The sequence below is a fragment of the Rhinopithecus roxellana genome, chromosome 12 (genome assembly GCF_007565055.1).
Source record: "Rhinopithecus roxellana isolate Shanxi Qingling chromosome 12, ASM756505v1, whole genome shotgun sequence".
NCBI classification, from domain to species: domain Eukaryota; kingdom Metazoa; phylum Chordata; class Mammalia; order Primates; family Cercopithecidae; genus Rhinopithecus; species Rhinopithecus roxellana.
Window position 1 is genome coordinate 17,556,500 of NC_044560.1, and position 16,915 is coordinate 17,573,414.

Below are 16,915 nucleotides of genomic sequence, written 5' to 3' on the forward strand. Positions count from 1 at the left end.
AGTATTGTAGAATCAGCAGTGAGCCATGACAAGATTTGGCTTTTATTTTATTTTATTTTATTTATTAGAGACAGGGCCTTACTTTATTGCCAGGCTAGTCTCAAACTCCTAGGCTCGAGGGATCCTCCTACCTTCACCTCTCCAAATGCTACGATTATAGGAATGAGCCACTGTGCCTGGCCTTTTACATTTGGCAGGTGGTTTTTATTTTGACATTTAAATTTGGCAGATGGTTTTAGCAGCTATACCTAGATCCATAAATCTATCTTGTTATACTCTTGTATGGTCATGTCTACATAAATTAGATTAGAAGGTACTGTTTCTGGACTGTGTGTGTGTGCATGTTCAATGTGCCGGGTTTGAACTTACCCAAATATTCAAGGTAATGCTTATATCTGGGTCCTTCCATTTGCTTAATGTTTCTATACACCAACTGGTTGTGTTCAGACTTTCTCTCTGGCCTGCTTCTTCCAACTTGCTCTCTGGAGTCATACTCTTGACCTGGCCTCTCCATTCTTGATTTGCATTTATTGAGAGGTTTTCAGGTACCAAGAACATTACAAAGCACTTTATTTCTGTTGATGTCATTCAATCCTTACAAATTCCCCGTACTAGTAATTTTTTTTTTTCTTTGAGACAGGGTCTCGCTCTGTTGCCCAGGCTGGAGTACAGTGGCATGATCGTGGCTCACTGCAACCTCTGCCTCCTGAGTTCAAGCAATTCTCATGCCTCAGCCTCCTCTCTGGTATTACAGTCGTGTGCCATGACTCCCACCTAATTTTTGTAGAGCTGGGGTTTCACCATGTTGGCCAGGCTGGTTTCAAACTCCTGACCTCAGGTGACCTGCCCGCCTTGACCTCCTAAAGTGCTGGGATTACAAGCGTGAGCCACCACGTTCAGCCTTGTACTAGTAATTATTGTTGTGTACTTTTATAATACTAAAAAACTGAGACTTAGAGAGGTGAAGTAACTTGTCTAGAGTTAACACTTAATAAGTGGTAGAGCTGGAATTAAATTTTCAATCTGACTCCAAAGTTCATGCTCATAAGTAATATACTGTATTGGCTCCATGATGATGATGATGATGGTGATAATGATGTTGTTAATTACAATATGTTGAGCACCTCCTGAGTGCCAAGCAATGCATTTGCCACCTTTTGCATTCCCATTTTACAACAATGGAAACTGCTCTTGCTTATGGTCTGCTTTTATGCTAATAAGTATAAGTACCTAGGTTCTAAAGTATTAAGCATTATTAAATTGAATTGTGCTTTCAGTGCATTTTTCCTTTTACTTTCTTTCGTGTTTTAATGGTCAACATCATAATGTTTTTCTAATTACTACCAATATTAACAATTTAATGTTGTCTGAATGTTTCTGCACTTTTTTCCCTTACTGATGCCTTAGCATTGAGGTTTTCTTTTTTGTTACCTTTGCTGTTTTTTTCTCTATCAAAAACAGATAATGGGGCTAAGATAATAGAGAAGAGAATGTACCAAGGACAGGCTAAATACGGGAAAGTTCAAATGCTAGAAATCTTTCTGGGATCTCAGTTTGGAGACTAAAGATTTAAATGAAGAACTCCCATCTTTTTGGTAGCTGTCTTCTTTAAAAAATTGTTTTAATTTTTTTTTTAGAGACAGGGCTCACTATGTTGCCAAGGCTGGACTCAAACTCATGGGGTCAAGTGATCCTCCCGCCTCAGCCTCAGTCTCAGTCTCAATAGCTGAGACTACAGGTGCACGCCACTCCACCCAGTGGTTGCTGTCTTTTATTGAAGGAATATTAGGGCTTTGGTACTTACTAGCTTGATGATATAAGAGACAGGATTTGACCTTACTAGCCCTAGTTTTCTTATCTGAAAATAGGGTAAATAAATATACCTCACAATGCATGGTTAGTTGTGGTGATGATTAAATGCAGTAACCAGTGTAAAACTCCTTAATACTCAAAATTGTTAGCTTCCTCTTTTACCTTCAGATGTTAGTGGAATAATCCAGGTTATGTGGAGGTTATGTTAAGGTTGTGTTATGTGTGTCTTTTTTACATTTAGAAAATTTGGTGTTACTATACTAAATAAAAATTTATCAAGCTGTATCCTTAATATTTATGTACTTGGCTGTATGTAAGTTAGTTATGGATAAAAAAGGAAAAATCAATGTGCAAATTGGACGTTCATTTGCTGCATGTGATTAGCTGATATTTCTATGTATTATGCCCAGCATGTAGGGCTATTCTTTGTAATTTCTTATTCCCCAAGATCATATGGAGATTATTGAGTTTTAGCAGAAAGAGACTATTATATAATGCCTTCCAAATATTTATTTCAAGTTTATTGTTTTAGTAAGCAGATTTTCAGAAATAGTTGTCCGTATTCTCAGAAAAGATATATTCAGTCCTAAAATATTGTTTCTAATGTTATTAATTCCCAGCACATAGATCTCACCTTGCTTTGGGCATGCCCACCTACAAGTAGGAAATAAAATTTTAGAATAAGTAGCATGTCTTAGTCTGTTCAGACTACTATAACAGAATCCTATAGACTGTGGGGGCTTAAACATTAACATTTCTTTCTTTTATTTTTGTTTATTTTTGAGGGAGGGTCTTGCATTGTTGCCTAGGCTGGAGTACAGCGGTGTAATCACAGCTCACAACTCACCTCTGGGCTCAAGCAATTCTCCCACCTCACTTCCCCTCCCTCCAGTAGCTGGGGCTGCTGGCACATGCCACCGTGCCTGGCTAATTTTTAAATTTTTTATAGAGACAGAGTCTCATTATGTTACCCATGCTGATCTCAAGCTCTTGGGCTTAAATAATCCTTCAGCCTTGGCCTCCCAAAGTGCTGGGATTACAGGCATGAGTCACCAGGCCCAGCCACAGACATTTATTTCTAACAGTTCTGGATACTGGGAAGTCCAAGGTCAAGGTACCAGGAGACTGGGTATCTGTGAGGGCCTTCTTCCTGGTTTCCAGACAGTTGTCTTCTTGCCTAGCCTCACATGATGGAAAGAGAGAGCTGTCTGGGTCCTTTTTGATAAAGTACTAATCCTATTAGCGAGGCCTTTACCCTCAATGACCTAATTATCTCCCAAAGAACCCACTTCCTATACCATCACATTGGGTGTCAGAATTTCCACATATAAATTGTAAGGGGACACAAACATTCAGTCCGTAACACAGTGAAATCTGATACTTTTGAGGTAAACCTGTGTCTAAAACACACCTTTGAATGGATTACTGCTCCCATTAGCCTTTTACTCATAACCATCCTGGTGTTTTTGTGTGATTAAATTTGTAAATTCTTTGGTGTACTCTTGAGCAGGCTCCCTTTCTTCTGTGACTCAGAGCCTGGAGAGTTCCAGCCAAGCTCAAAAGTCAGGAACAGGGGGTGTGGACTTTTGGGCTATGCCAGTCAGCAGCTAGAATGTGGTTGGCAGTCTCCTCCCCTTCCTGCACTTCAGCTCTACACGGTGTGCATTCTGGAATGACAGGCATTCCTGTGTGAAGAGAGCCAGTGTGAAGAGAGTTTTGTAAGAACTGCAAGTGCCCAGGCTGTATGGGAAACAGAAACTTCAGCAGATGAACTGACCTTATGCCATTTCCTGATGTTTGGCAGTGACACTGAAGGGGATCACATGTCCCCTCTTTATGTGGATTTATCTTTTATGAAAAGTTTGCTTTTGTCCGGGACAGTTTGTTGTCGTGAGATACATCAGACAATATAATCATGGGGCAAGCCGACGTCTCCAGACCGGTAAATCCAGATGCAGTTGGTGAGTAATAGAAGGCAGAGAAACAGAAAATCTTGACAGAAGCAAGGCAGATTTACAGGTGAACTTGAGTATTTATGTGAAGTTAAACACAAGAATGTTGATGATCCCAACTTTGAAATGTTTATGTTTGTGAAGAATGAATGAACTAATGCAGAACATGGCGAGAAACTTTAAAAAATTAGGTTTTTTAAACTTAAAACCTTAAAAAATTTAGTTTATTTATCACTCACAGTTTTGTTTTACTTGATCTCTTTGAAGTTTTTTATATTATATTGCTAAGGAATTATCTGTTAATTTCTTGCCGTTACTAAAGATAAATGCTACAGAAACGTATTTAGAATTCAGAGATATTTTGCTAGTATTTCACAAAACTTGGAAAATAGAACTGTTGACTTCTATAGACAGAACCACTTTTAAGAATTAAGTTTTTAGACTTGGTTATACATTTTCCTAATAAGTCTCAGGCATTTTCCATTATGCTAGTGTTTCCGTTTCTCTTAAGTCAATGCTTTGATATAAACTTTTCTGAAGTTGGTTCATTTGAAATGTTACTGTCTAAGGGATAGCTAGAGACCAAGCTGATTGTGAGTATAGCTCAGAATTTCAAATCTTCTACATGAAATGGTAGTCACTTGTCACTGCAAGCTCATTTTCCTAATCTTGTAGGGTTTTATATAAGATGACAATCATAAATTGGGAAAAACAGTTTTAAGCGGATGTTCATTAAAGGGTTGCTTAAATATAAGCAAAACTAGGGAAAGCCTGTGAATCATTTCTGGACATTATAATATTTAAGAAAGATTTATACCTTCACTTTGATTTATGGAGAAGCAGAAAACATGTTCAGTCCTAGGCTGTGTTTTTTGTTTTTTCAGAAACAAAAAATGTTGGTGACTTTAAAAAAATGCATAAAGTGTGGAAACACAGGTGACACTCCCAAATGTTTCATAATGTAATGAGATTTTGTTTGTAAGGGTAGTATTTTCACCTGAGAACTTCCTAGATGAAATATCTTCAGCAGTATTTTTCATGTGTTACTGACACTGAGGCACATGGATCACAAAGTGAGTCATTCAGCAACAAATTTTCAGAACCGAAGTCAGGACTTGACTCACTTTACTTTGATCACTAGGGCTGTGTCTTTATCAATTCATTAACTCACTTAAAAAAATGAAATGTTGGCCAGGCGCGTTGGCTCAAGCCTGTAATCCCAGCACTTTGGGAGGCCGAGACGGGTGGATCACGAGGTCAGGAGATCGAGACCATCCTGGCTAACACGGTGAAACCCCCGTCTCTACTAAAAAAATACAAAAAAACTAGCCGGGCGAGGTGGCAGGCACCTGTAGTCCCAGCTATTCGGGAGGCTGAGGCAGGAGAATGGTGTAAACCCGGGAGGCGGAGCTTGTAGTGAGCCGAGATCTGGCCACTGCACTCCAGCCTGGGCGACAGAGCGAGACTCCGTCTCAAAAAAAAAAAAAAAAAAAAAAAAATTGAAATGTTTCATAAATAGAAAAAGGTATAAAGAAAAACATAAAGAATCATCTGGGACCACTACCCAGCCTAACAGATGAAATTTAGAACATAAAGATAAACCTCATCTTATCCTTCTCTTCTGCATTCCCTTCTGATGACATTTTGCTTCTTTGTTTCCAGAATTAAACGTTCTCCTATATGTGATAAATAACTCACTTTTGGGCCGTAAATTCTCCTGTGATTTCTACGCCGAACAGTAGTTGTTTGTTAGCAAGTATAGTAAGGACTCAGTGCTGGGCATTTATCTATGAGATGGAAATGAAAGGGCTTTGAAAAACAATAAATTATAAAGCAAGTACAATTTAGTGGTAAGTGGTGGTATTTAAGAAGAATGTCGATCTAACATCTATATACTGTATAAAAAAGTTCATCTGAGTAAAGTTTGGTATTTTTATGCTTCTGAAAAATTCTTTTTTTTTTTTTTTGACATGGAGTCTCAGTTTGTTGCCAGGCTGGAATGCAGTGGTGCGATCTCGGCTCACTGCAACCTCTACCCCCCTGGTTCAAGCGATTCTCCTGCCTCAGCCTCCCAAGTAGCTGAAATTCATCAATTCTATTCCTACCAGTAGCCCTAATAAAAGACATTTGAGGAAGAAATAGAAATCAGGAGCCTAACTAAGGTTTTTATGTTTCCTCTGGATTTAATTTTGGGGTTTTATTTCCTATTACCTAAATAATAAGTAGTTGACTATAAAGCTTTTATGTGGGTAGCTGATTGGAAAATCTTACCAGATTATTTGGAATGATAAATATGCAAAGTAAATTAAAACCTAAATTATTTGTTTACTCTTCTAGGCCTATGATATAGCACCTAGTTTTGAGCTTTGAAATTAACAGTGCTAGGTTTGACAAGTCAACTGATGCAGAACACATGAATGAATATATTGAATTGATTTATTATTACTTTCAGGCACTGTGAATAACATAGAGGCCCCTATGTGGATATCATTCATGTCTAGGCCCTCAAGAAGTTTGTTTTGTAGTTGAGAATTTAAAATATGAAAAAAGGTATCCGAAATATTTATACATTTTTTTTTTTAAGATTAAAGCATACTTCTTTTTTTTTAATTTGATTTTTTTTTTTTTTACTTAAAAAATTTATTTTTGTAAAAATGGAGTCTCACTGTGTTGACCAGGCTGGTCTCCAACTCTAGCCTCAATTGATCCTCCCACCTTGGGCTCCCAAAGTGCTAGGATTACAGGTATGAGCCACCAAGCCCGTCCCACTCCTTTTTTTAAGTTAATTGATTCCCTTGACTTGTGATGGAAGCCCAGAGCTATTAACCAAAGAGTCTGCTTTCAAATAAATAATCTTTGCATGAGGACTCATATGCAAATTTATGAGATGTTAACAACCATATCCAACCAGAGTTTCTACTGTAGGATCTTTCTGACAACCGGTATAACTGAGTATTTGAATGTAGATTAGGAATCTGTGCTGTGGTATCTATTCAAGGAAATATGTTCTCATCAGTTAATTGAAAAAAATTATCCTTAAATAAAACATGTTCATAGGAGAAGCATGTAGATTTATCTAGATAAAGCATTGCAGTTGGGGCAGAGTGCGTTAGTTCATGCCTATAATCCCAGCACTTTGGGAGGCTGTCACAGGAGGATCACTTGAGTCCAGGAGTTTGGTACCAGCCTGCGCAACGTAGGGAGACACTGCTTCTACAAAAATAAAAATTTAGACGTTGTGGTGGTACTCATCTGTAGTCCCAGCTACTTGGGAAGCTAGGTAGGAGGATTGCTTGAGCCTGGTAGGTTGAGGCTGCAGTGACTCATGATTGCCCCTCTGTACTCCAGCCTGGGTGTCAGGGAGACACTGTCTCAAGAAAAAGAAACAAACTTTCAAATTCTCAAACTCCTGACCTCAAGTGATCTGCCTGCCTTGGCTTCCCAAATTGCTGGGATTACAGTTGTGAGCCACTGCCCCGGCCAATTTATTTTTTTTTAATTGAAAATAATTGTACCTGTTGATGGGATACATAGTGGATATTTCAATATGTATGATGTGATTAGATTAGGGTAATTAGCATATTCATCATCTCCAATATGTATTATTTATTTGTATTGGGAAGGTTGAAAAACTCCTCAGCTGTTTGAAACTACATATTATTGTTAACTATAGTCATCCTGAAGTGGCATAGAACACTAGAACTTTTTTCTCCTATCTAGCTATAATTTTGTATTCTTTAACAAATCTTTCCCTATCCTTCCCTTCCTGTTATCTCTCCCAGCCTGTAGTAGCCTCTGTTGTACTTTTTACTCCTATGAGATCAACTTTTTTTTTTAGCTTCTGTGTATGAGTGAGAACGTGTGGTGTTTAACTTCCTGTTCCTAGCTTATTTCACTTAAAATAATGTCCTTAGTTCCATCCATGTTGCTGAGAATGACAGGATTCCTTCCTCCCTCCCTCCCTCCCTCCCTCCCTCTCTTTCTTTTTTTCTTTTTCTTTTTCTTTTTTTTTTTAGGCAAGTCTCACTCTGTCGCCCAGGCTGGAGTTCAGTGGCACGATCTCAGCTCGCTGCAACCTCTGCCTCCCAGGTTCAAGCAATTCTCCTGCCTCAGCCTCCCGAGTAGCTGAGACTACGGGCGCACACTGCCACGCCCAGCTAATTCTTTTTTTTTTTTTTTCTTGAGACAGGGTCCCACTCTGTCACCCAGGCTGGAGTACAGTGACACAATCACAGCTTACTGCAGCTTCAGCCTCCTAGGTTCAAGTGATCCTCCCACCTCAGCCTCTCAAGTAGCTGGAACTACAGGCACATGCCACCACACCTGGCTAGTTTTTTTGGTTTTTGAAGAGACCAGGTCTCTGTTGCCTGACTGGTCTCAAATTCCTGGACCTGGAATCAAGTGATCTTCCTGCCTCAGCCTCCCAAAGTGCTGGGATTACAGTTATGAGCTAGTATACCTGGCTCATTCTTTTTTATGGCTAAATAGTATTCCATTTTGTATATATACCACATTTTCTTTATCCATTCATCTGTTGTTGAACACCTAGGTTGATTCCATATCTTGGCTGTTGTTGTAAACATGGAAGTGCAGATATCTCTTCAGTATAATGATTTCCTTTCCTTTGGATATATTCTCAGTAATGGTATTGCTGGATCATACGGTAGTTCTATTTGTAGTTTTTTTTGAGGACCCTCCATACTGTTCCCCATAGTGGCTATACCAGTTTACATTCCCACCGACAGTGTATAGCGTTCTCTTTACTCTGCACCCTCACCAGCACTGGCTACTTTTTGTCTTTTTGATAATAGCCTCCTAACTGGGGTGAGCTGATACTTCATTGTGGTTTTGATTTGCATTCACCTGATGATTAGTTATGTTGAGCATTTAAAAAATATATTTGGCTTTTTTTTTTTTTTTTTTTGGAACAGAGTCTCTCTCACTCTGTCACCAGGCCGGAGTGCAGTGGTGCGAGCAGTCTCAGCTCACTGCAACCTCCAACTCCCTGGTTCAAGCTATTCTGCTGCCCTAGGCTCCCAAGTAGCTGGGATTACAGGCACGCGCCACCATGCCCAACTAATTTTTGTATTTTTAATAGAAACGGGGTTTCACCATGTTGCCAGGATGGTCTTAATCTCCTGACCTTGTGATCCGCCTGCCTCAGCCTCCCAAAGTACTGGGATTACAGGCGTAAGCTACAGCCCTTGGCCTGTTTGGCCGTTTTTATGTCTTCTTTTGAGAAATGTCTCTTCAGATCATTTGGTCTTTCCCATTTTTATATTATTTAATTAATTAATTAATTAATTAATTTCTTTGAGGCAGAGTCTCGCTCTGTTGCCCAAGCGGAGTGCAGTGGCACAATTTCGGCTCACTGCAACCTCCGCCTCCCGGGTTCAAGCAGTTCTCTGCCTCAGCCTCCCAAGTAGCTGGGATTACAGGTGCCTGCCAGCACACCCAGCCAGTTTTTGTATTTTTAGTAGAGACGGGGTTTCACCATCTTGGCCAGGCTCGTCTTGAACTCCTGACCTCGTGAGCCACCTTGCCCGGCCATATTTAATTATTCTTTTTTAAGACAGTCTCGCTATGTGCCCAGGCTGGTCTTGAACTCCTGGGCTCACATGATCGTCCCACTTCGGCCTCCCAAAGTGCTAGGATTACAAGCATGAGTCACTGTACCCAGCCCTTCCTAATTTTAATTAGAAGGGCCAAAGATTTTTAGTAAATTCTTTCCAACCATTTGGTTTGGAACTTTCCTCCTCTGCCTTTCCATTTCGCCTCTTTTTTTTCCTTTTTGCCCCTTCATTTACCCTAATTCACTAACTTTTTTCCCCACTTTTCTTTTGTGTAATAATATATTGCTATGAAAGATACTGTATATTCTCTTTCCTACATTCCTTTTCTATCACCATTTGATTTATTTTCTCTGAAATTTGGAGTTATGGGGTTCTCACCCTTATGATAATGGAAGTAGTTTTTGGGAATGTGATTTGGAAATATATCATCCCCCATCTCTACAAAAAAATGTAAAAATTAGGCAGTCGTGGTGGTGCACACCTATAGTCCCAGATCTTCAAGAGGCTGGGATGGGAGGATCACTTGAGCCCAGGAGGTTGAGGCTGCAGTGAGCCATGATCATGTCACTGCACTGCAGGCTGGGCAACAGAGCAAGACTGTGTCTGAAAAAAAAGACAGGAAAAGAAATATATTATCACTTAAAGGCAAAATCCTAAGGAGATTGCTGGATGAATAAAATTTAACATAGCTACATAACAACAATAAAACAGGAGTAAATAATAGATAGGTTAATTTAAAGTAAAGTGCTTCATGGGATTTTGTAGAAAAAGTCTTAGTAGTATTTGGTTATCAGAATTAAAAAGACATTTCTCATACCTGTCTGCTGTTTATCTAACAGTAAATGCTTCCTTTTAAGTAGAAACAGGCATACTTTTCTCATGTAATCCAGTGTTCAGGAGGAGGTGGCAATATAGGGGTGTGTCATAAACTCCTTAAAGGATTCTCTGTTATCAAATTTGGAATACCAACCAAAAATTTTTGATCCCTCTCTCTGCTCCAGTGGATTTTCTAAATACACTATTGATAAGGTTTGGCTCTGGGTCTCCAACCAAGTCTCATGTTGAATTGTAATCCCCATTGTTGAAAGTGGGACCTGGTGGGAGGTGATTGGATCATGGGGTGGATTTCTCATGAATGGTTTAACACCATCCACTTAGTACTGTATTCAGGATAGTAAGTTCTCATGAGATCTGGTCATTTAAAAGTGTGTGGAGGCTGGGCGCGGTGGCTTATGCCAGTAATCCCAGCACTTTGGGAGGCTGAGGCAGGCAGATCACGAGGTCGGGAGTTCAAGACCAGCCTGGCCAACATGAGGAAACCCCATCTCTACTAAAAATACAAAAATTAGCTGGGCATGGTGGCAAGTGCCTATAGTCCTAGCTGCTTGGGAGGCTAAGGCAGGAGAATCCGTTGAACCCGGGAGGCAAAGGTTGTGATGAGCCAAGACTGCACCACTGCACTCCAGCCTGTGCAACAGAGTGAGGCTCCATCTCAAAAAAAAAAATAAGTGTGTGTGGCACCTGCACCCTTGCTCTCTTGCTCCTGTTCTGGGCCATGTGACATGTCTACTCCCCCTTCATCTTCCAGCATGATGGTAAGTTCCTGCAGCTTCCCCTAAAGCCAGGCAGATACTAGCATCATTCTTCCTATACAGACTGCAGAACCATGAGCCAGTAAAACCTCTTTTCTTTATAAATTACCCAGTCTCAGGTATTTCTTTTTATTTATTTATTTATTTATTTATTTATTTATTTATTTATTTAGATAGATAGATAGATAGAGTCTCACTCTGTTGCCCAGGCTGGAGTCCAGTGGCACGATCTCAGCTCACTGCAACCTCTGCCTCCTGGGTTCAAGTGATTCTTTTGCCTCAGCCTCGTAGCTGGGACTACAGGCACGTGCCACCATGCCTGGCTAATTTTTATATTTTTAGTAGAGATGGGGTTTCGCCATATTGGCCAGGCTGGTCTCAAACTCCTGACCTCAGGTGATCCTCCTGCCTTGGCCTCCCAGAGTGCTGGGATTACAGATGTGAGCCACCGTACCCAGCCTCAGGTAATTCTTTATAGCAATGCAAGAATGGACTAATAGACCTATTATCACAACCTACATACGTATTTCCTCTTTCTTTTTTTTTTTTTTTTTTTTTTTTTTTTTTTGAGACAGTCTCACTCTGTCGCCCAGGCTGGAGTGCAGTGGCACGATCTTGGCTTACTACATCCTCTGCCTCCTGGATTCAGGCGATTCTCCTGCCTCAGCCTCCCAAGTAGCTGGCATTACAGGCGCCTGCCACCATGCCCGGTTATGTGTTTCCTCTTTCTACTTGCAAGTAAACTTTGGAAAGTTTGAAGTTTTTTTCCCATGAGTGAATAGCTTATTCTGGCCCTTCACTATAAAAACATACCCTTAACCTGGAATTTTTTATCAAGCAATGTGCACATTAAGTTGCCAGTGGTAAAGCAACATCACTACTTGATACAATCATGGGCAGAAATCTGTGTTTTTCCAGAGGTAGAATCTCAGACATAACTGTACCTGCAAGTTCAGAGAGAGAGACCTTCCACCTATCTTCTCCTGACTGCTTTGCCCAATTCTTTCTAATCAAGGGTCAGAGCTATGCAGTATTTCCACAGGAAGTTGTGGGCCTTCTCTAGACAAAGCCTGCTTTGTTCATTAGTGGCAGGTTTACTTTCTGTAATTTTGCCGAAGTTTTCTGAAACAGTTCTTTAAAGCCAATAATAATCCTCTTTTAGAAGGCAAAAATAAGTACAGTAGTGTAAATACCATAAATGAATGTTCTACATTTACAATGGTCTGATACTGTGAGAAGGTTGTTTATAGCAAATCTGTTTCCAGCTAGGTGGGCTTAAAAATAGACTAAACCATTATATTATGAAGATACTTGGTATTTCTTCATAGTGAAGTATATCTATACCTTGTTGAATAAAATTATACATCTTAAAATTTTGGACAAATAGGCTGGGCACGGTGGCGCATGCCTGTAATCCTCGCACTTTGGGAGGTTGAAGTGGATGGATCACTGTTGACCAGGCTGGCTGGAACTCCTGACCCCAGGTGATCATGCCATTGTACTCCAGCCTGGGTGTCAGAGCAAGACTTTGTTTCCAAAAAAAAAGAAGAAGGCCGGGCGTCGTGGGTAATCCCAGCACTTTGAGAGGCCGAGACGGGTGGATCACAAGGTCAGGAGATCGAGACCATCCTGACTAACACAGTGAAACCCCGTTTCTACTAAAAATACAAAAAAATTAGCTGGGTGTGGTGGTGGGCACCTGTAGTCCCAGCTACTCAGGAGACTGAGGCAGGAGAATGGCGTGAACCTGGGAGGTGGAGCTTGCAGTGAGCCGAGATTGCGCCGCTGTACTCCAGCCTGGGTGACAGAGTGAGACTCCACCAGAAAAAAAAAAAGAAAGAAAAGAAAAGAAAAGAAAACCTGATAAGGTATAAAACATAGAGATAGAATTCATACAGATCCAATAACTTTTGTTACTAATTACTAAGTCAAATAAAGCGGGGGGAAAGTAAGGCTATACTGAAAACTGTTTTCTGTGGATTCCCATTGCCTGTGCCTTATCTTGCCATTAACGTGGATGATTAAGAGGTAAGGCATAGCCGGGCGCGGTGGCTCAAGCCTGTAATCCCAGCACTTTGGGAGGCCGAGGCGGGTGGATCACGAGGTCAGGAGATCGAGACCCTCCTGGCTAACACGGTGAAACCCCGTCTCTACTAAAAATACAAAAAACTAGCCGGGCGAGGTGGCGGGCGCCTGTAGTCCCAGCTACTCGGAGGCTGAGGCGGGAGAATGGCGGGAACCCGGGAGGCGGAGCTTGCAGTGAGCCGAGATCGCGCCACTGCACTCCAGCCTGGGCAACACAGTGAAACTCCGTCTCAAAAAAAAAAAAAAAAAGAGGTAAGGCATGGTAGCTCACACACTTTGGGGGGCTGAGGCAGGAGGATTGCTTGAGGCCAGGAGTTCGAGACCAGCCTGGGCAATATAGCGAAACCTGATCTCTACTCAGAAAATTAGCCAGGTGAGGTGGTATGCGCCTGTAGTTCTAGCTTCTCAGAGGCTGAGGCGGGAAGATTGCTTGAGCCCAGGAGTTCAAGGTTGCAGTGAGTTATGATCATGCCATTGTACTCCAAGCTGGGTGAAACAGTGCGACAGTGTCTCAAAACAAAACAACAACAACAAAAAAAAACTGGCTGTGCCAGGTGCAGCGGTGCACTCCTAGGGCCCCAGTGACTTGAGAGGCTGAAGCAGCAGGATTACTTGAGACCAGGAGTTTGAGGCTACAGTGCACCATGATCGCGCCCCTTAATAGCTACTGCACTCTAGCCTGGGTAACATAACCCCATATCCAACAAATAAAAATATATATGTATAATAAAGAATTGGTTGTAAATCTAATTCTAAAATTAACATTATCTTTGACCTAGGACATATTGTTTAATCCTGTTTTATCTCGTATCTCCATCAAGTTATACAGGTATAATACGCATCTATAGTAGATAATGAATACTTTATCTGAAGATGAAAGGTGCTACGTGGTTTTTATAAATATCATATATTTATTTAAAAATCACAGCCAGTAGCCAGGCGCTGTGGCTCACTCCTGTAATCCCAGCACTTTGGGAGGCCAAGGTGGGTAGATCCCTGAGGTCAGGAGTTTGAGCCCAGCCTGGCCAACATGGTGAAACCCCATCTCTACTAAAAATACAAAAGTTAGCCGGGTATGGTGGCGGGCATCTGTAATTTCAGCTACTTCGGAGGCTGAGACAGGAGAATCCCTTGAACCCAGGAGGCAGGGGTTGCAGTGAGCTGAGATCATGTTATTGCCCTCCAGCCAGGGTTACAGAGCAACACTCTGTCTCAAAAAAAAAAAAAAAAAAAAATTGTCCCTGAAATTCATATGAACCAAGTACACTTGCACTTAAAAACTTCAATTAAATATTGACTAGGAAAAAATATGGTGGTTGAAGAAACTACTAGAACTCTGCATAGTTCATAATACAAGAAACAAGCCTATGATATGTGGGGTGCTACAACTTGAGTAAGGGAGTAAGTAGTTTAAATACCAGGCCTGGTTTCAGGGTACTACTCAAACAGGAAACTCCAACTGTAATTTGGTTAGTTATCTTCCACTCCCAGCCTCCGCCCCCTCCAGAAAACACCAAGACTGTCAACTCTGTGACGTGCTTTCCTAATGGCCTGTAGCTACATGACTCAAAGAAAAAGGTGTTTTCTTTGGAACACACAATTATAAAACTATACCCAGCATCCTACACCCTGATTTCTGGCAAACAAAGGGAAACTACTTTTTTTTTTTTTTTCACTCATAGAAAACAGAATGGGGCCATAGGCCATTTAAAATGCCGTAACTAGTTTAAACAGAAACAACAGGCTATCCAAATGTGACTGCATGCCTATATTTTCTCTGTCAAATTGGAAATTAGAGGGAACATTTTATAAAATCAGAGATGCTGAGAACAAAGATTTATATGCAAAATTGGCATATGAACAGTTTCAGGCTCATTTTTCTTAGTCCTTTATTAGTATAGAACAAATTTGGGTGTACTTATATCATTTTTTAAAAAATAGTGATGATTTCTGGATACCTGAGTATACTTTTTGTTTTTTTGTTTGTTTATTTTTTGAGGCAGGGTCTCCCTCTGTCACCCAGGTTGTAGTACAGTGGCACAATCACAGCTCACTGCAGCCTCAACCACCTGAGCTTAATTAAGGAGTTCCCTCACCTTAGTCTACCAAGTAGCTGGGACTGCAGGTGCATGGCACCATGCCCAGCCAATTGTTGTGTGTGTCTGGTTTTTGTTTTGTTTTGTTTTGTTTTTGAGAGGGAGTCTTGCTCTGTGGCCCATGCTGGAGTGCAGTGGAGTGGTCTCAGCTCACTGCAACCTCTGCCTCCCGGGTTCAAGAGATTCTCGTGCCTCAGCCTCCTGAGTAGCTGGAACTACAGGCACGTGCCACCACGCCGAGCTAATTTTCTTTTTTTGTTTTTTGTTTTTTGTTTTAGTCGAAACAGGGTTTCATGTTGGCCATTCTGGTCTCGAACTCCTAACCTCAAGTGATCCACCCACCTCAGCCTCCCAAAGTGCTGGGATTATAGGCACAAGCCACCACACCCAGACTAATTTTTGCGTTTTGGTAGAGATGACGTCTCAGTATGTTGCCCAGGCTGGTCTTGACCTCCTGGGTTTAAGCAGTCCGCCCACCTGGCCTTCCAATGTGCTGGGATTACAGGCGCGAGCCACTGCGCCCGGCCTGCTCTTTGTTCTGTAATGTATTCATCTGTCAGTTTCTCTTTGTTTCTGTTACAGTTTCTAAACATTGCAATTGAATCTTCTTGTCAAACAGAAATTCATACTGAGAAGCTTGAAGCTTGGACTATTGTAGCAGGGGTTTTTTTGTTATTTATTTATTTATTTATTTATTTATTGATAGATAAAGGGTATTGCTGTGTTGCCCAGGCTGGAGTGCAGTAGCTATTCACAGGTGCAATTATACATAACACAATACAGCCTCAACTCCTAGACTCAAGCAATCCTCCTGCCTCAGCCTCCTGAGTAACTGGGACAACAGGTGCACATCACTGTGCCCTACCCAGTGTTATTGTAGCAGTTTTAGAGATAAATGGCTTAATTAGATCTAGTCAGCCACTGCTATGAAGGACTTATGCATTAATTTTTTTTTTTTTTTTTGAGACAGGGTCTCACTTGTTGACCAGGCTGGAGTGCAGTGGCACGATCACAGCTCACTACAGACTCAACGTCCTGAGATCAAAGAATCCTCCTGCCCCAGCCTCCCAAGTGGCTAAGACTATAGGCAAGTACAACACCTGGCTAATTTTTTTTTTTTTTTTTTTTTTTGGTAGAGACAAGGTCTCCCTATGTTGCTCAGGCTGATCTCAAACTCCTGGGCTCAAGTGATCCCCACGACCTCGACCTCCCAGAGTACTAGGATTAAAAGCATGAGCCACCATGCCTGGCAAATTTATGCATTCTTCAAAACTCTTTATTATACAGCTAAAACACTTTTACCTGGCATATTTAGATCTTCATTAAATTTGGTTTCTAGCTCCTTTAGCACAATATTTTACTCATGGCAAACTAGGAGAATATACTTAAAAGAACTCTTAGAATCCAGATTACAGTTCACAGGTTTCAACTGTGTAGGTTCTTATGTGTGGATGTTTTTCAATAAATGTGTTGACAAATTGTTTGGAGATTTACAACGATTTGAAAAAAACTCACAGGCCAGATGTGGTGGCTTTTGCCTGTAATTCCAGCACTTTGGGAATCTGAGGCAAGAGGATTACTTGAGGCCAGGAGTTCAAGGTCAACCCAGGCAACATAGTGAGACCCTATCTCTAGAAAAAATTTAAAAATTAGCCAGCCGTGGTGGCGCATGCCTGTTGTCCCAGCTACTCAGAGAGCTGAGGTGGGAGAATCGCTTGATCCCCCCAGGAGTTGGAGGCTGCAGTGAGCTCTCATCCTGCCACTGCACTCTAGCCTGGGCAAGAGTGAGATGCTGTCTCAACAAT

The 16,915-nt window shown here is 41.1% G+C and overlaps 1 protein-coding gene across 7 annotated transcripts in view; it reads left to right on the plus strand.

Moving 5' to 3' along the window:
* Nucleotides 1-16,915, plus strand: part of PHACTR4 (phosphatase and actin regulator 4) — a 144,877-nt gene that overhangs the window by 68,789 nt on the left and 59,173 nt on the right. For 2 of the 7 annotated variants that reach the window (XM_030941837.1, XM_010380345.2), the window contains exon 1: nt 3,355-3,773. The exons of 4 other annotated variants lie outside the window; for them this stretch is intronic. In XM_030941837.1, coding sequence (XP_030797697.1) covers nt 3,728-3,773 — 46 coding nt within the window. In that variant the 5' untranslated portion in view covers nt 3,355-3,727. Of the gene's footprint in view, nt 1-3,354; nt 3,774-16,080; nt 16,198-16,915 lie in introns of those variants that run through there. One more of the 7 variants, XM_030941836.1, reaches the window with a different exon arrangement.